General features: G+C 38.0%; 1 protein-coding gene across 3 annotated transcripts; it reads right to left on the bottom strand.

The window, feature by feature from the left end:
• Positions 1-1,755: 1,755 nt before the first annotated feature.
• On the bottom strand, positions 1,756-18,762 carry LOC142400802 (dual specificity protein phosphatase 22-B-like). 3 transcript variants are annotated; one of them, XM_075486017.1, is made up of 7 exons: positions 18,475-18,755; positions 17,911-17,944; positions 14,753-14,835; positions 10,624-10,673; positions 9,673-9,747; positions 8,305-8,476; positions 1,756-3,331 (listed from the first exon to the last, which is right to left on the bottom strand). In XM_075486017.1, exons 1-7 carry the CDS (start codon positions 18,493-18,495, stop codon positions 3,200-3,202), a joined length of 567 nt encoding a protein of 188 aa, XP_075342132.1. In that variant the 5' UTR covers positions 18,496-18,755; the 3' UTR covers positions 1,756-3,199. The 3 variants fall into 3 exon arrangements, with proteins under 3 accessions (XP_075342132.1, XP_075342134.1, XP_075342133.1); XM_075486018.1 differs by lacking the exon at positions 1,756-3,331 and adding an exon at positions 6,375-6,674 and having other exon boundaries at positions 18,475-18,762; XM_075486019.1 differs by lacking the exon at positions 10,624-10,673 and having other exon boundaries at positions 18,475-18,756.
• Between the last annotated feature and the right edge of the window lie 1,686 nt (positions 18,763-20,448).

The following is a 20,448-nucleotide window of genomic DNA, read 5'->3' as shown; positions in this document are numbered from 1 at the left end:
GCTTCGTCCATGGTGGGAAATATGATCAGCGACGTAGCATATGCGACGCAATGTAGTCTTTTTACCCTAACTTTTTTTTACAACGTTTAACCAGGCACTCCTACGACAAATCGCCAATGTTTTTGCATGAACTCATCCATATTTAACCCCAGAACATCATGCGTGTACTGTAAAAAGGCATATAATGACTGGGAACAGAAGACATCATCCTGCCCATGTCAATAGATCCAGGCATGAGGTCCCATGGGGACGACGGAAGTAGGAAGATTAAGCAAAAAAGGGGGCGGGACTTTCAAGCTCTATTGCCCAAAACTCTGTTTTTGTATGGAGTTTATTTTGTGTCAATAAGTTTAAAGAAGACTTTTATAAGAGCAAGCAAAATATATCAATTCAAAAACTAAATTTAAAAAAGTCAAACAAAAAGTACAAGATAGCAATAAAAAAAAACTGAAATGGTGTAAAATATTTGCCTTCGCCTCCTTCTCAGTTTGGGTTGTTGTCGTTTTCTTTGATTACGTCTCCAGCTTTCTCGTTTGCGCTCCCTGACTTTTTGTTTGCGGTTTTGACACAAACGTGCCTGGTGGGTGGGCTTTCGACGGGGGCATTCCTATTGGCTTATTTGTGTTTGACGGACAGCTAAGCAAGCGTACGAAGCAGCTCTGGCCACAGCAGCTACTCTGCTTCTGATTGGTTCTAAAAACGCCAACCCCATATAATCAGTAATAGTTACAACTGTTAAAATATTGTTGAAATGAACTTAATCGTAAACTATAGACATGTCCTTACCTCGGACTGCATTTTGCCATTCTTCAGAGATCGTATTCCTTCGCACCGTTGTTGACGTTTTTAGAACCAATCAGAAGCAGTTTTTTTTTTTATTGCTATCTTGTTTTTTTTGTTTGACTTTTTTAAATTTAGTTTTTGAATTGATATATTTTGCTTGCTCTTATAAAAGTCTTCTTTAAACTTATTGACACAAAATAAACTCCATATTTTCGTCTCTTTCAACCAGTTTCAACACAAACGCTAAACGGAGTTTTTAAAAAATCTCCACTTTTGCCGGAGTTTTTTTTATGCCTCGTTTTCGGAGGAAAAAACTCTGTTTGTGTATAAACGAAAGGCACAAACGAAGGGAAAGGTCTTCGTTTATCAAAATACCCGGGTATGTGTAAACAGCACCTAGGTGCAGTTTTAGCAGTTTCTTTTCTTCTTTAAATTTCTCCTCCTCCCAGCTTTAGTTTAGTTCATGCTCTGCACAGATTGAGATTTTACACAAAAACACGGAATATCAACCATGAATTCTCTTTCTATTGAAACACGGTCAGAAAAGGTTTCAAACGTGCATCAGTCCCTCGGTTTCTGTTGTCGGGAGTCCCTTCCAGAAATGATTTCCCCTCCAAACCTTTCACATTTTGCAGAGTTTCTTCAGGGCAAAGATCTTCCATAACCCCTTCACTTTCCTACTCTCAGAAATAGGGGTACAGTAAGAATCCTTTTTTTATCCCCTGGGGTAAAATCTATACTAATGTACCCCCTAGGGTTAATTATTAGACCTAAAGTTTCATAGATGTACCTTTTTTGAGGGTCCAAAAGGTACATATATGTACTCAAATGGTAAAAGGTACCTATATGTACCTTTTTTTCTACATGCTGGGGTACAATAGACAGTCTGTGTTAGGCTACTTCAGTATAAGGGTACAAAACTATACCTTCTGAGGGTACTGCCCCAGTGACAAGCCATCGTACCCCTAAAGGTACAATTCTGAACTTTATTTTCTGTTTTAATTCAACACAATGCAGATTCACACGTCCACATTTTGTGTATCAAACATTCACACGGAGGCTGTTAGCATGAAAACCAAACATGTGTGAACACTTTAAGCTGCACTGTAACGAATTTGCTGTACATTTACGGTGGATTTACAACAGTATCCGACTGTATTTTACAACAATTGTAAAATACTGTTGAATATTCATCCCTCACATGTAAAATTAACAGTTAAATCAGTCATTTAACAATACCAGTAGATATCTGTAATTTAACAGCATAAAACAGTATTTGTCATGAATTGCTGTCCAAATCCAAAATACGTTATTATACTGTTAAATAAATTACGGTAGATTCGCTGTAAAATTACTAAAAAAACAGTTAACCTACCGTCATGTACTGTAATCCAAAGAAACAGTATTATATTGTTAGATAAATAACAGTAGTTGCACTGTAAAATAACTACAACACCTACCGTTATTCTACGGTCATACACTGGAAACAATGCCCCTCCAAAAATAAGTTAAAAAACAACAAATAAAAGACGTTTTTGCTTGAAATAAGCAAAAAAATCTGCCAATGGAACTAGTGAAAATCGGCTTGTCAAGATTTCTTGAAATAAGATGTGATATTTAGGACTTTTGAGTTAAAAGTGATCTTGAAATTAGCTTAAAAACCTCTTCAAATGAAAAAAAAAAGCTTGTTTCATATGATATGTGACTCAAAACAATTTGTTTTCAAGACTTTTTCACTTAACAAGATATTCCAGATGTATTGTATTAAAACAAGTCCCTATATCTGGCTGAAATGGTACTTGTTAGGCAGTTGTGTCTGATATTAAGTGTAATGAGATACTCAAAGAGACAAATATTCTTGGTAAGATTTAGATTTTTTCCAGTGTATACGGTAATCCAAAAAACGGTATTTTACTGTTAAAATAAATAACAGTAGTTATTATACCAGTTATTTTACAGGGAAATTCTTTACAGTGTGTAAATTACAAATCAAGAAGCAGAAATTACATTTAGGAGTAATAGTGCAATAAATTAGAAAACTTCTAATGCTGGTTTACTGATAAATACACAGTTCAACGGTCTCCAACACTCTGCAGAGACTGATAGTCATATTTCAAGTACAGGACACATAACAGAACTGACACAACTAAATGTGCGTTCACACCAAAGGACTGTATGTGCTGATTTCCTTGGTGTCAAGCTTGGCTACCCTTGCATGTTGTTTTGACAGTTAGAGACGAGGACACGATGATGAGAGGGGGGGGGCTTAGCCGTTCTGCAACCGATCAAATCGACACGGTTTTAAACCCAACAAGTGTTCCCGTCAGAGTTTTTCTGCACAGCGATCACATCCACGGGCCAAGCAGAGGCCGGCAGTCCTCGGCGGCTTGAGTTCAGGGCGGCAGAAGGCGTTTCTTCAGGTGCCGCTGGTGGCCAGCGCAGGCCCGATGCCGGTCGTTACGGCAGATTTCTGAGTAAGAAGGTTCTGAATCTCCTCCTCGTCATTTAGCAGGTTGTTCCCGTACCGCTCCTTCCACCAGGCTCGATACTGAAAAGAGGGCAGAAAGATGTGAAAAAAAACGTAGAAACTAAGACCGAATCACAGCAGAGTAAAAGCTTCACTCTAAAGAATTTCCCTGTTGAGACTTGGACTCGAGTCGACTCGAGTCGCTGTTTTGATGACTTGTGACTTGACTTGACAAAAAATAAAAGACTTGAGACTCGACTCGGACTTGGAAGTTAAAGACTCGACACTTGACTTGAGACACGATGACTTGAATGATTTGAGTGTTATTCAGTTCATGTTTTCAGTTTGAATATAAAATCAATAAATTAATATAAAAAATAATATGGATTACCCGGTAGGAGCGCAGGCTGAGAATGGCGTCATGATTGGATCCCTACCCTGTCAGTCAGCCATGCCCTCTCTACATACCTTAGTGTTTATTGGAGAGAATAAACTCATATCAGATATGCATCAACATGTCAGCGGGACCGAGAGTCGTTGTCTTTGGCTTCCGTAATCACCATTTTGACTGCAAAAGACGAACAGCACAGTGCAAGACATGCGGCATCAACATCTCAGACAGCCAGACGACAACTTCCAACTGTGTTCGTCATTTAAAGATCCATTCTGACCAGTAAGTGCTCGTCATATTAGCTAATATTATCCTGTTAGCCTAGTCGGTAGTTAGCTAACGTTAGCTTGAGATGATACGGGGTGGACAGGTTGGACACATTGGCCAATGATGTTTACTGACAGTTACTTATATCTTTGTGTTTTCACTTTATTAAGATCAGATTCTGCAGGTAAAATAATAAGGTGACTCGACTTTGACTTGACTTGCCCAAGAAAAAATGACTTGGGACTTACTTGAGACTTGAAAGCTAAGACTTGGGACTTACTTGAGACTTGAAAGCCAAGACTTGGGACTTACTTGAGACTTGGAAGCTAAGACTTGGGACTTACTTGAGACTTGAAAGCCAAGACTTGGGACTTACTTGAGACTTGAAAGCTAAGACTTGGGACTTACTTGAGACTTGAAAGCTAAGACTTGGGACTTACTTGAGACTTTAAAGCCAAGACTTGGGACTAACTTGAGACTTGAAAGCCAAGACTTGGGACTTACTTGAGACTTGGAAGCTAAGACTTGGGACTTACTTGAGACTTGAAAGCTAAGACTTGGGACTTACTTGAGACTTGAAAGCTAAGACTTGGGACTTACTTGAGACTTGAAAGCTAAGACTTGGGACTTACTTGAGACTTGAAAGCCAAGACTTGGGACTTACTTGAGACTTGAAAGCTAAGACTTGGGACTTACTTGAGACTTGAAAGCTAAGACTTGAGACTTACTTGAGACTTGAAAGCTAAGACTTGGGACTTACTTGAAACTTGAAAGCTAAGACTTGGGACTTACTTGAGACTTGAAAGCCAAGACTTGGGACTTACTTGAGACTTGAAAGCTAAGATTTGGGACTTACTTGAGACTTGAAAGCCAAGACTTGGGACTTACTTGAGACTTGAAAGCTAAAACTTGAGACTTACTTGAGACTTGAAAGCTAAGACTTGAGACCTACTTGAGACTTGAAAGCTAAGACTTGGGACTTACTTGAGACTTGAAAGCTAAAACTTGAGACTTACTTGAGACTTGAAAGCTAAGACTTGGGACCTACTTGAGACTTGAAAGCTAAGACTTGAGACCTACTTGAGACTTGAAAGCTAAAACTTGAGACTTACTTGAGACTTGAAAGCTAAAACTTGAGACTTACTTGAGACTTGAAAGCTAAGACTTGGGACTTACTTGAGACTTGAAAGCTAAGACTTGGGACTTACTTGAGACTTGAAAGCTAAGACTTGGGACTTACTTGAGACTTGAAAGCCAAGACTTGGGACTTACTTGAGACTTGAAAGCTAAGACTTGAGACTTACTTGAGACTTGAAAGCTAAGACTTGGGACTTAGTTGAGACTTGAAAGCCAAGACTTGGGACTTACTTGAGACTTGAAAGATAAGACTTGGGACTTACTTGAGACTTGAAAGCTAAGACTTGGGACTTACTTGAGACTTGAAAGCCAAGACTTGGGACTAACTTGAGACTTGAAAGCCAAGACTTGGGACTTACTTGAGACTTGGAAGCTAAGACTTGGGACTTACTTGAGACTTGAAAGCTAAGACTTGGGACTTACTTGAGACTTGAAAGCTAAGACTTGGGACTTACTTGAGACTTGAAAGCTAAGACTTGGGACTTACTTGAGACTTGAAAGCCAAGACTTGGGACTTACTTGAGACTTGAAAGCTAAGACTTGGGACTTACTTGAGACTTGAAAGCTAAGACTTGGGACTTACTTGAGACTTGAAAGCTAAGACTTGGGACTTATTTGAGACTTGAAAGCCAAGACTTGGGACTTACTTGAGACTTGAAAGCTAAGACTTGGGACTTACTTGAGACTTGAAAGCTAAGACTTGGGACTTACTTGAGACTTGAAAGCTAAGACTTGGGACTTACTTGAGACTTGAAAGCTAAGACTTGGGACTTACTTGAGACTTGAAAGCCAAGACTTGGGACTTACTTGAGACTTGAAAGCTAAGACTTGAGACTTACTTGAGACTTGAAAGCTAAGACTTGGGACTTACTTGAAACTTGAAAGCTAAGACTTGGGACTTATTTGAGACTTGAAAGCCAAGACTTGGGACTTACTTGAGACTTGAAAGCTAAGACTTGGGACTTACTTGAGACTTGAAAGCTAAGACTTGGGACTTACTTGAGACTTGAAAGCTAAGACTTGGGACTTACTTGAGACTTGAAAGCTAAGACTTGGGACTTACTTGAGACTTGAAAGCCAAGACTTGGGACTTACTTGAGACTTGAAAGCTAAGACTTGAGACTTACTTGAGACTTGAAAGCTAAGACTTGGGACTTACTTGAGACTTGAAAGCTAAGACTTGAGACTTACTTGAGACTTGAAAGCTAAGACTTGAGACTTACTTGAGACTTGAAAGCTAAGACTTGGGACTTACTTGAGACTTGAAAGCTAAGACTTGGGACTTACTTGAGACTTGAAAGCTAAGACTTGGGACTTACTTGAGACTTGAAAGCTAAGACTTGAGACTTACTTGAGACTTGAAAGCTAAGACTTGAGACTTACTTGAGACTTGAAAGCCAAGACTTGGGACTTGAAAGCTAAGACTTGAGACTTGAAAGCTAAGACTTGAGACTTACTTGAGACTTGAAAGCTAAGACTTGGGACTTACTTGAGACTTGAAAGCTAAGACTTGAGACTTGAAAGCTAAGACTTGAGACTTACTTGAGACTTGAAAGCTAAGACTTGAGACTTGAAAGCTAAGACTTGAGACTTACTTGAGACTTGCACATGTGTGACTTGGTCCCATCTCTATAAAATAGAGAATAATAATAATATACATGCTGCTGAAGAACTCTAAAGTCAACTACCACAGCTATGCAGATGACACACAGATATATCTGGCACTGTCTCCAGATGACTGCAGTCCTATAGAGTCATTGTGCGACTGCTTAGAGCAAGTCAAAAAGTTGATGTACCAAAATTTCCTTCAGTTAAATCAAGAAAAAACTGAGGTCATTGTGTTTGGCAACAAAGAGAAGAGGTTTGCTGTCAGTAAACATCTTGAGTCACTGTCTCTAGAAACTAAAGACAGAGTCCAGAACCTCGGCGTGCTGATAGACTCAGACCTGACCTTCAACTATCATATCAAATCAGTCACCAAATCAGCCTTTTATCAACTTAAGAACATATCCAGAATGAAGGGTTTCATGTCCCAAACGGATCAGGAGAAGCTGATTCATGCTACATGCTAATGCTAACGGTCTTCTGACTGGACTCCCCCAAAAGAGTCTGAAACAGCTGCAGCTCATTCAGAACGCTGCAGCCCGAGTTTTAACCAGAACAAAGAGATCAGATCACATCACCCCAGTTCTCAGGTCTTTACATCGGCTCCCGGTCAGATACAGAATAGATTTTAAAGTTCTGCTATGGTTTAGGTCCAGAATACATGAATGACATGCTGGCAGAGTATAAACCCAGCAGAGCTCTGAGATCTGCTGACTCAGGTCCGATAGTGGAGCCCAGAGTTCAAACTGGACCCGGTGAAGCAGCTTTTAGCTGTTATGCTGCACACAGCTGGAACAAACTACCAACAGAACTGAAATCAGCCACAACTGTAAGCACTTTTAAATCCAGGTTAAAAACATTTCTCTTTCCGTGTGCGTAGGGTTGAGTTTATATTTTTCTTTTTCCCCTCTTCTTTGATTGCTTTTAACTGTGTTTTAATTTTTATTCTATTTTTTTTTCTCTTTAAATTGCTTGTTTTTATGCTGTTTTATGCTGTTAAATTATATTTATCTAGCTACTGCTATTGTTAAATGACTGATTTAACAATTATTGTAAAACACAGTCGGATACTGTTGTAAATCCACCTTAAATATACAGCAATTCGTTACAGTTTTGTGTTTCAGCCACCAGAAATTAGATTTTCTTTCTCACCAATATATTTTTATTTATATCATATATTACTTTTATTATTATTATTATTATTATTATTATTATTATTATATTTATATTTTTATATTACGCACAGTTTTAAAGCAAAAAAAAAAAACAACAGGCATTTAGATTATTTTATGGTTTACTAAGAATTTCTAAAGTATTCAGGCCCTTCACCTGGTAAAGTCCCTTTGAAAGCCCCGAGTCTTCTTGAGAAAGAGCTTACAAGTTGGACACCTTTGGAAGTTTTGGCCCCTCTGCTTGGCTAAAACATTCAAACTGTCAGTGCTTGTGTCACAACACTAAATTTAGACCCAAACTCAGAGACTTTCCTGTACTTTTTGTGTTCAGAAATGATATTGCTAATATGGGATGTCACACAGCGTCATGTCAAAAGAGGCGAACTGTCCCTTTAAAGAGGACAGCTGAGAGCATTTCCCAACAAAAACTCCGTTCTCAGGGTTTAATGCATCCACACGCAGTCCCTTACAGGATTACTCACCTCTGCCAGCTCGGTGTTTTCGAACTCCTCCAGCTGCCGCAGGAAGCCCAGATTGGGCCCCGCGCACGGCCTGGCGGACCTCACGGCGGCCAGAGACTCCATCCACCCGCGGCTGGTGGCGGTCATGATGTAGGCCACCACCAGAGTCACGCTGCGGGACACTCCTGCCACACTGAGAACACAGACCCTCACTGTAGTCGTCTCACACTCAGATTCTCTGCTTTAGCGCACGAAGAAGTGAAACCCCCTTCTCCTAAAGCTGTGGTTAAATGCCTGATGTTGCAGTTTGATATGAGAGAAGATGAAAGGCCGTGAAATTTACGATGAAAGTTTGAACCCAAAAATGCTTGACGGGCAGCTCCTGTTTGGTGTGGTTGAAAATGAGAGCTGGGTTAATAAAACATAAACAAATTTAATCTAAGATCTATTGTGAGTGGCACCAGCCTTCTGCTAGAAGCCCGATATAGTTCACTCTGAAATAATAATTACAGTCTTCCCTTGTTTGAACAAATGTGTCTTTACACTCTTGTCAAAATATCTCATTACACTTAATATAAGACACAGCTGCCTAACAAGTACTATTTCAGCCAGATATAGGGACTTCACTGGAAAAACAATGCCCCTCCAAAAATAAGTAAAAAAACAACAAATACAAGATGTTTTTGCTTGAAATAAGCAAAAAATCTGCCAATGGAACTAGTGAAAATCGGCTTGTCAAGATTTCTTGAAATAAGATGTGATATTTAGGACTTTTGAGTTAAAAGTGATCTTGAAATTAGCTTAAAAACCTCTTCAAATGTAAAAAAAAGCTTGTTTCATATGATATGTGACTCAAAACAATTTGTTTTCAAGACTTTTTCATTTAACAAGATATTCAAGATGTATTGTCTTCAAACAAAACTGGAAAAAAATCAAAGTCTTACCAAGTATATTTTTCTCATTGAGTATCTCATTACACTTAATATAAGACACAACTGCCTAACAAGCACCATTTCAGCCAGATATAGGGACTTGTTTTAATACAATACATCTGGAATATCTTGTTAAATGAAAAAGTCTTGAAAACAAATTGTTTTGAGTCACATTTCATATGAAACAAGCTTTTTTTGACATTTGAAGAGGTTTTTAAGCTAATTTCAAGATCACTTTTATGTCAAAAGTCCTAAATATCACATCTTATTTCAAGAAATCTTGACAAGCCGATTTTCACTAGTTCCATTGGCAGATTGTTTTGCTTATTTCAAGCAAAAATGTCTTTTATTTGTTGTTTTTTTACTTATTTTTGAACTTATTTTTGGAGGGGCATTTTTTCCAGTGTAGGATATTTTAAAGAAGTAAGGAAAAAGGAGAGTGAGAGTTTTCACCCACCAGTGAACGAGGCAGCCCTCCCCTTTCAGTCGGGACTCGTGGATAAACATGATGCTGTCTCTGAAGAACTGAGTCCTGGTGGAAGAAACAGAAAAAGCACTCCTCATCAAAGTCTAAAACAACCTGGGGACAGTATTAAGCTTTATTCGGTCTGTGTTTGACTTTCATTTTTTGTTAATACTTGTACTTTTAAGAGATGATTCATGCAGAAATCTTTTATCTACACTCTCAGAAAATAAAGTACAGAATGTACCTTTAGGGGTACGATGGCTTGTCCCTGGGGCAGTACCCTCAGAAGGTATAGTTTTGTACCCTTATTCTGAAGTAGCCTAACACAGACTGTCTATTGTACCCCAGCATGTAGAAAAAAAGGTACATATATGTACCTTTTACCACTTGAGTACATATATGTACCCTTTGGACCATTTCAGCCAGATGTAGGGACTTGTTTGAAGACAATACATCTGGAATATCTTGTTAAGTGAAAAAGTCTTGAAAACAAATAGTTTTGAGTCACATATCATATGAAACAAGCTTCTTTTTCTTTATTTGAAGAGGTTTTTAAACTAATTTCAAGATCATTTTTCACTCAAAAGTCCCAAATATCACATTTTATTTCCAGAAATCTCGACAAGCCGATTTTCACTAGTTCCATTGGCAGATTTTTTTGCTTATTCCAAGCAAAAACGTCTTGTATTTGCTGTTTTTTTACTTATTTTTGGAGGGGCATTTTTTCCAGTGTATAGGTACCTTTAGGTCCAATAATGAACCCTAGGGGGTACATTAGTATAGATTGTACCTCAGGGGACAAAAAAGGACTCGTACTGTGCCCCTATTTCTGAGAGTGTATTGACAGTTTTATTTTAAATGCACTAGAGGTGATTCTGTCTAATCTTTTCCGGACATCGTTTGCACGTCACACTGTACATTTAGCACGGCTGAAGTACTCACAGGTTTTGCTTTGAGTGGTCAGCTGCAGATATGCAAAGGTACGTCATGTCCTGCAGGCGAGAGAGCAAACATAAAGCACGGGCGTTGCATGTTTGTCAATGAAACGGGTCCGGCTCACTTCCTGTTTTCGGTCACGTGGGACCGGGCCTGAAACTCTTGCGACTCTGACCCCCGCGGCTGCGGGTAGGTCATGACATAACGAAGCTGTTCCGTGCACCTGGCAGCTGATGGCAGTGGACAGAAACTACCTCATCCTGGTATGACTGCGCCACTGCAAAAACCCCTGAGTCCTCTGGGGCACAGCGAGTCCTGGAAGTGCTCCAGACAGGCCACATCTCACAAACTCATAACCACTGATAATAAGCACGCCACCAATATACTGAAGGAATGCAAAACATTTCTACGGAATTTGACGGGTTATGGAGACGATTACTGAAATATCTTCTTGTATCTTTGCACCATCGGTCTTAAAGCTGGTCATGACTCATGCACTGGAAAAAATCTAAATCTCACCATGTATATTTTTCTCATTTAGTTTCTCATTACACTTAATATAAGACACAACTGCCTAACAAGTGCTATTTCAGCCAGATATAGGGACTTGTTTGAAGATAATACATCTGGAATATCTTGTTAAGTGAAAAAATCTTGAAAACAAATTGTTTTGAGTCATATTTCACACGAAACAAGCTTTTTTTTTACATTTGAAGAGGTTTTTAAGCTAATTTCAAGATCACTTTTAACTCAAAAGTCCTAAATATCACATTTTATTTCAAGAAATCTGGACAAGCCGATTTTCACTAGTTCCATTGGCAGATTATTTAGCTTATTTCAAGCAAAAACGTCTTTTATTTGTTGTTTTTTTTACTTATTTTTGGAGGGGCATTTTTTCCAGTGTGTAACTGTTGGTGAAGTTAATTAGAAAATGAACCAAAAACAAGTGGCATTTTTATTCATAAATTTAATTTAACAAAGGTAAAGGGTAAAATAAATTAACATATGTGTTGTTTATAATACTTGCAATTGGGATGGAGTAAACATCTGCAGAGTATTTTAACAAAAAAAGGTTTGATTATGTTGAATTAAAAGCCCCAAAAAGCAATGGGTCCACCAGACCCAGCAGGACTCCCTGTGTAACAAAAAGACGAGGACCCTATAAGGGTTAAAGCACACAGAAATCACACTGCAAAAAAACACCAACATGCATTGAAATAGCAGCTGAATGCTCGCATTTTCTTTACCAGAAGAGAGACATTTTGTTCCCGTCGTTCTATTTTGCAGTATGTTAATTAAAGCCACAATCTGTACATTAAAGGGTTCATTCCACCTCAGAGACTTGGTGGTTGCAAATTTTTACCTTCCTCTCTCAGGAACCCTCACGCCGTCTTCCAAGAAATCAATCAGTCAGCAGTTTGACTGTTGGGTATGCAAATAAAACCCATCCCATCTGGCCACTCGGTTTTACAGCAGACCTGAGTCATGCTCGAGCCACAGACCTCAAAAATCTGCGTCACGTATTTTAAAGCAAGAACAACGCTGGAATAAATACCCCGCCAAAAATAAGTAAAAAAACAACAAATACGAGATGTTTTTGCTTGAAATAAGCAAAAAAAAATCTGCCAATGGAACTAGTGAAAATCGGCTTGTTAAGATTTCTTGAAATAAGATGTGATATTTAGGACTTTTGAGATAAAAGTGATCTTGAAATTAGCTTAAAAACCTCTTCAAATGTAAAAAAAAGCTTGTTTCATATGATATGTGACTCAAAACAATTTTTTTTTTTAAGACTTTTTTATTTAACAAGATATTCCAGATGTATTGCCTTCAAACAAGTCCCTATATCTGGCTGAAATAGTGCTCGTTAGGCAGTTGTGTCTGATATTAAGTGTAATGAGATATTTTGACTAGAAATGAGACAAATATACTTGGTAAGACTTTGATTTTTTCCAGTGATCATTCATAATAAAATGCCGACTGGCTGGCAACGCAGTTCAGAAAGTGCGCCTGGGCCCAGATATACGATTTCAAGCCCAAAACCTTTTTAAAAGTTTTGGTGGTTGACCAGTTTGGGTAGTGATACTGTAATACAAGTTGCTGTTTCTCTTCACCGTTCCATGAAACATTCTGGCGTGGACAGAGAAAGTGCACAGAAATGTCTGAGTACTTCTCATGATCGCTTTCAACAAGAAAAGATGAAAGTTGTGAAAGCGGACACTGACGATGTCTGACGGATTCAAGATTTAAAAAAAAAAAAAAAAAGGGTCCGATGAGAAGGAGTGCAGCAAAAATTTCAGGATGAAGGGCTCTCATAATCAATAAACAAAATTATAGGCACCATTGTATCGATTCTATTGATATTTACAGGTTCGTGAGCATAAAAAGTCCATAACACTGGATCATTTCCTCAGAAAACGGCATAATTTACATTTATTTATTTGATTATTTGTTATTTATTTATTTAATTTGTATTTATTTATTTTATTTATTATTTATTATTTATTATTTATTTATTTATCAGCTCTTTACATTTATTCGTACAGACGAGCAAAAAACGCCGTTCCCGCCCTTTCATACCCAAACTGCCACGTCTAAATGTGGCGTAGAAAGGCCAGAAACCCCTTTTTTAAATGCAGTTCCACTTTCAAGACACGATTGACTTCAAGCTGCCACAGCTAAAAACGCATCATGTGAAAAATGATTTGATTATCAGTTTGCTAAATATTTATAAATCTGCTTGTTTCTTCAGATTTAGACGTAGCTAGCTAACTTGCTAATGTAGCTAGCTTAGCATAGCAGCAGTAACTGCCTTCTCAAATCAGGTGGAAATCATATAGTTTTTACCATTAAATAACACGTTTAAAATCTACAATACATTAAATGGCTTTGATAAATGTTATATATAATTGAAATGTAATATTAATAGCAGCAATCCCCGCCCTTTCATACCCAAACTGCCACGTCTAAATGTGGCGTAGAAAGGCCAGAAACCCCTTTTTTTTAAATGCAGTTCCACTTTCAAGACACGATGGACTTCAAGCTGGCACAGCTAAAAACATCTCATGTGAAAAATATAATCTGCATCCACAGCTGCATCGACTGAAAATATCATCCAGATTTTCATATTTTCGCTGCAATCACACCCGATATTTAAGCCTCACAGTCAATCAGAAAAAACTCTAATTAGTGAAACCTGGTGGATTCCGAGTCTTATGACTGACACAAAATTGAAAATAGGAACATCTGACTTTCACACCAATTGAAGTGGTCTATTTCAGAAGCCTTTTGATAACGAACTGTGACTTTTATGCGAATAATATCACATGTTTGTGTGGTCTCACACAGGAAAAAGTATCAAGAAGGTGAGAGGAAAAGGAATGTAATGGATTCATTAATCCACAGGAGATTAATTATTAACTATTTCAGTACTGATTTTAAGGAACTTAAAGCATAAATGTTTTGCATCATCATTTGATAAAGATAAAGATGATAAAGAGGCAGCTGTACACACTGGAAAAAACCTAAATCTTACCAAGTATATTTGTCTCATTGAGTATCTCATTACACTTAATATCAGACACAACTGAATAACAAGTTCCATTTCAGCCAGATATAGGGACTTGTTTGAAGACAATACATCTGGAATATCTTTTTAAGTGAAAAAGTCTTGAAAACATCTTGTTTTGAGTAATATTTCATATGAAACAAGCTTTTTTTGACATTTGAAGAGGTTTTTAAGCTAATTTCAAGATCACTTTTATCTCAAATGTCCTAAATATCACATCTTATTTCAAGAAATCTTGACAAGCCGATTTTCACTAGCTCCATTGGCAGATTTTTTTGCTTATTTCAAGCAAAAACATCTTGTATTTGTTGTTTTTTTTGCTTCTTTTTGGAGGGGCATTTTTTTCCAGTGCAAAGATTTTTAAACTCAGTTAAAAGACGTTGTGGCTCCTCGGGGCTGAAGCCGGCGTTTCACACTTTCAGAATGAGTGGAGATCGGTGGTGGGACCCAGAGAGGAAGCAATGCTGATGAGTTCAGAGAACGCTGTGTACGGTGTGGCTTGGATTGATGCGGGGGTCAGGGGGGTCGTGCAGGCCGAACATAAGAAACACGAAGAGGCTGTCTCACCTCCAGGACGGGTGCAGCTGTGTCATGGATAGACAGGATGTGGGTGATGTTGTGCTTCGCCAGCAGCTCCTGGTCTCGTGCATCTGCGGATCGCAAAGAAAGTCAAGAAATTAAAATTACGCCTAATTACTCCATGTAAGCGCTAACCTAAATTAAGCATTTTCTACCCAACAACAACCCTCCCTCCCCCTCCTCAAGTGTCTGCTTCCAAGCAAATGTGGCTTTATGGCTTAAAAGTTTTGCTCTTCTGTTGAAAACTGAAAGAAAAACCGGAAAACCAGTGTTTCTAAAACAGTCCAACAGCAAGAAACAGTAATTGTTTTAATCAAATTTTGTTCTTCAAAAGGAAGCCAAATGTTTTCTACTTTGGACAGATGTGCTTTGAGCATTTTTTTCTCATGCTTTGCAGGTTTGCAGGATGCTTATGATGCCACCAATACATCACACTGGAATAAATGCCCCTCCAAAAATAATAAGAAAAACAACAAATAAAAGACGTTTTTGCTTGAAATAAGCAAAAAAAAATCTGCCGGTGGAACTAGTGAAAATCGGCTTGTCAAGATTTCTTGAAATAAGATGTGATATTTGGGACTTTTGAGATAAAAGTGATCTTGAAATTAGCTTAAAAACCTCTTCAAATGTCAAAAAAAGCTTGTTTCATATGATATGTGACTCAAAACAATTTGTTTTCAAGACTTTTTCATTTAACAAGATATTCAAGATGTGTTGTCTTCAAACAAGTCCCTATATCTGGCTGAAATGGTGCTTGTTAGGCAGTTGTGTCTTATATTAAGTGTAATGAGACAAATATACTTGGTAAGACTTTGATTTTTTCCAGTGTGAGCGCTCCTGCCAGGCAAATGAACTAAAAAGTGATCATATTTTACATCATTAGAGCTCAAAGAATTTAGAACAACTCAACTCAGCTCAGCTTTGTTTATGTTTATAGCACCTTTCGAGCTCAAGTGTAACCCAAAGTGCTGCAAGTGTGGGCTAAGATATAAAAGATTAATGCTCTTTATTTAGGTAATACTACACAGATAAGATAAGCCCACTCCAGAGTTGGAAACCACAGTAATGCCACAGTAACTTTACAGTTGGATAGCGAATATCTAAGTGTTTTAGGGCCTAAACGATAACGTTGGGTTTGACTGAATTCTAAAGAACAAAAAGGCTTTTTCATGTGTTCAAGCAAGCCGACAGAAACAAAACACTCATAGTGTTTAATAACAATATGAGAGAGATAAAGGCTCAAACACTTGCAGAGGAAATATAATCTTAAATCTTTGAATGTCAGTCACTTAAAGGTCATGAAGCATCCAACTGTCTCGTGAAACAAATATCTTTATGGATTGTCAGGCAGCTGAGACATCGTGTCACATTGAAGCAGCAAAGAGGTGGCCTGCTGCCATGGACAGGCAAGGACACAGCCCTGAAAGGCTAAATACAGAAACAAGATTCACTCGGTCAAGATTAAGAGTACAATCAGACTGTCTTTTCTCTAAAAAAAGACCTGGAACACTTCAAATAGGCAGCAACAACAAGGAGATGCTAACAGTTTTAATAAGCTAAAGCAACAGGCTAACACCAAGTGACTAATAGCAGATAAGATAGAGGCTAAAGCTCTTAAATCTATTAAATGTTTGTTTTGTGGACCGTTTCCAGGAAGATGTTTTTTAAAATTTTTAATTATCAGTTTCAAAATATTTATAAATCTGCTTGTTTCTTCAGATTTAGACGTAGCTAGCTAACTCGCTAATGTAGCTAGCTTAGCATAGCAGCAGTAACTGCCATCTCAAATCAGGTGGAAATCATATAGTTTTTACCATTAAATAACACATTTAAAATCTACAATACATTAAATGGCTTTGATAAATATCATATACAATTGAAATGTAATATTAATAGCAGTAATCTGAGCCACCAGAACACCACTATCTATGTTCTGGGACCCCCTGATTTATAAATGAAGCACTTAGTAGAGGAGTGAAGTGTAGCATTTATTTTAGCAGTGAAAAAGGCCAGGTTCACTCTAGGCATCTGAACTTCTTAAACCAAGCAGCTATAGTCGAATAATTGTGCTTCTTCTGTGGCGATCAGATAGTAGATATTTGAATAAAAGGTGACATATATCTCAGCCAAGTTTTCCATGAGCTGGTTGAGGTTTGAGAGCAGATACAGCTTGTTTTTTTTTTATTTGTTTCTTCTCTTTTGCTCTCCCCGGTCAATATTCCAACAGGAAACAAATGAGAAAACTTCTGGTCTAAAATAATTGATCCATTGCTGACAAATTCGGTACATTTGGATGTTTTTTAGAGATAAGAATCTACTTCTACTAGCTCATTAAACAACACAAAACAGGCTGCAGGCATGACAGTAACTTTAAACTTTGAAGCATTATTCTGAAAATGGGGATTAGTTGAAGTATTTCACAATTTATCTCAAGAAGACACAACAAATTGGCACCAAATATCAGCCTAAAACTGCAAACTTAACAACCTTTTTGTCTACGCCAGTGTTTTTTTTTCCTTTGTTGTGCACAGACAAAAAGTTGAAGATGTCTTTAAATGTGCCAAATCAGGAGGATAAAAGACAGTTCATAGGCTCGGGTTCACATGAAAGGCTTCACATTTCCTGTTTGACGGTGATTCTGGAACATATCTTGTTTACAAAAATACTTCCATCCATTTTTTTACGACATTTCCTGTGCGGTTACGATTGCATGTAAGGCTAAGATTGAAAATAAGAAAAACAAAAAAAAAAAACAGCAACCTAATGATTACGTTTGCTGGTTTTATGGAAACAAGTGGAATGCAGTTCAGATGAGGGACACCCCCACACCGTGGGACATCCCCTCCCACGCCAACGCTCCTGCATTCACTACAGCAACCAAAAATATTTCCCCCAGCTGCTGACAGAAAGCGATACACGCCACACATAATCACAGAGATTAAAAAAAATAGTCTTTTCTCATCAAAGTGCATCTTCGGTGGCTCAGCTACACACTGTGACCTCTCCTCTCTATAGAAACTGAGCTCAGTGTAGCAGTTCACCACATGCCCCTCCGTATGAGGAACTGAAACGCGCTCTACTACATTATCCTGAAGATAAATCAACTCTTTACTTAGCCTACAACCATCGGCGACACGAGAGCTCACCTTTAACGTTGCCCAGATAGAGATCAGGCAGGATCTAAGAGCAAGAGTTTGGGGGGGGGAAGTGGAGAGAAAAATGCAGAAATGTAAAACCAGAACAAACGTGAAGCTGTGGATGATTTAGGATTTAACCCCTTAACGCCTATTGTCGCATATATGCTACAAACCGTTTGACTCAATCAACCAGCTGAGATAGCATCTTTATTCCCCCAATGCCGGTTAGTCCATATTCACTACGGACCTAGGAACCTTTATGTAAATAAATATGTAAAAAAAAAAAAAGGGTGGATAAAAAAACATTGTTTTTTCACTGTTATATTACTGTGTTGTTGTTATCTTATTATTGACCATTATGCCTGGTGTCGCAAATAAGCAACATACCAAAATTTCTATTTATTTTTTGTGCAAAAGTGAAATTAATCATCTCAGCATTATTTACCATCTACTTAAAGGCAAAAACACACACAAAACACTTTTTTTTTACATACAGCTATATAAATTCAGGCGTTAAGGGGTTAAAATAAAACCTTTTTTTTACATTTATTTCTTCAGATTTAAATACTGTACCTTGTTGATTCCATTACCCATGTCTCCTGAATGGCATCAAGAAAATGACAGACTCTGATTTGCAAATCTTTGGCCTCGGAGAGCTAATTCAGACTCTGATGGAGCTCTCTGGCTGTGTTGCCCTCTCAGGCCCTCTTGCTGTTACTGCGTCTCATCATCGTCGAACATCCCTGATGAGAACCCAGTTTGAACCAAGAGCTCCAGAGCTCGTGCCCCCGAGCGGTGCTTCTCCCAGAATATGTGTGCTCAGGATGACGTGATGTTACTTCAGCAGCGGAGCACCCTGCTCGGGTGTTTATATTTAGAGCCGGTGGGGTCATGGGACCGCGGTTAGACACATTCCAGCCAGACAAAGATGGTTCGGGGCCAAGAGAGAGTGGAAGAGAACAGATCCAAGGCCGGGTGACATCTGGCTGGCACTATGTTGCTGAGCTGTCATACCGTACAAGGAGCCCCTCTGAGTGAGGCTCAGGATACCAACAGGAAACGACTAAAAACAGGAGTTTTCTCCTCTTTAGTTTGAGTTATCAGGGGTTTTTCAGTGCATTTTAAGCAGAAGTTTCATCTAATTATTTATTATTTATCTATTTCATGACTTCACAATGTGCAATAACCTGGCCATGTGCAATAATAATAATAATAATTAGGTACTGAGCAGCATTGTAAATACTGTTTATTGTATATACTGAGATTTTCCTTATCTTATATCTTATTTTTACACTGTTTATATGGGAAGGGTTGTAATTTTGCTTTATCTTTACTTTATCTTATTTTGTCTTATTGTATTATATTTGTTTTGCTCTGTATTTCCTGACTTAATCTTTTTTTCTGTAAACGAGTGCACTGGGATTGATGAAGTAATTCTGATTCATCTTATGGATCAACATCAGTCTCAGCATGTCGATCACCATTTAAAGTCTCACGTCGTAAATTTGGGGCAGAAATTAAGATTATTGCGAAATTAAATGAAGGAAAAGCAGCATTGTTCATATTTTATCATCACTTTTTCTACTATAATTAGAGTTTCTTATAAGCTTGAATTATTTCTTTCTTGAAAGTCAGACCCCCCCCCCCATTTAACTTTGACTTATGTGCCGATTCTCAGTGGACATCCACTCGAATCTACCTAAAAAGAAAACGCGTTTCCAGTAAATCCGGCGACATCTGCAACACAACGACTCAGAGGCGATCGAGGTATTTTTAGCCCGGCTTTCTCTGATGTTCCTGTGTGTGGTTCAGTGTGTGGCACAGCTCAGACGCACTAACAGGCAGAAGAGAGTGGAGGCGTTTACAAAAAGCTGCCTGTCTGCCTGCCTCAGAGAACCAGAGCAGAACAGCTCATCAGGACCCATCAACAAACAGAAAAGAGAGATGGTTTATTCAAAAAAGCCTTCAATCAGACGCTCGCCGTTTGTGTAGGCGTGTGTCTCTGTGCTGATGGAGGAAATTGCTTTTTTTTTACATATTAAATGCTTCTAAACAGAGGAAAATACTCATTTTCAACTTCCCGTGGACGTTTAAAAAACAAACCTAAACATTTTAAAGCCAAAATGTGTCACTTACTGTAATGAAAATGAGACGGAATCATCACGCTGGAAAAAATAAGAAAGAAAACAACAAATACGAGATGTTTTTGCTTGAAATAAGCAAAAAAAACTGCCAATGGAACTAGTGAAAATCGGCTTGTCAAGATTTCTTGAAATAAGATGTGATATTTAGGACTTTTGAGATAAAAGTGATCTTGAAATTAGCTTAAAAACCTCTTCAAATGTAAAAAAAAAAGCTTGTTTCATGTGAAATATGACTCAAAACAAGATGTTTTCAAGACTTTTTCACTTAACAAGATATTCCAGATGTATTGTATTAAAACAAGTCCCTATATCTGGCTGAAATGGTACTTGTTAGGCAGTTGTGTCTTATATTAAGTGTAATGAGATACTCAATGAGACAAATACACTTGGTAAGATTTAGATT

The sequence above is a fragment of the Odontesthes bonariensis genome, chromosome 15, assembly GCF_027942865.1.
Source record: "Odontesthes bonariensis isolate fOdoBon6 chromosome 15, fOdoBon6.hap1, whole genome shotgun sequence".
NCBI lineage: Eukaryota > Metazoa > Chordata > Actinopteri > Atheriniformes > Atherinopsidae > Odontesthes > Odontesthes bonariensis.
Note: the sequence above shows the minus strand (reverse complement) of the source record. Positions and strands in the feature narration are given on the sequence as shown.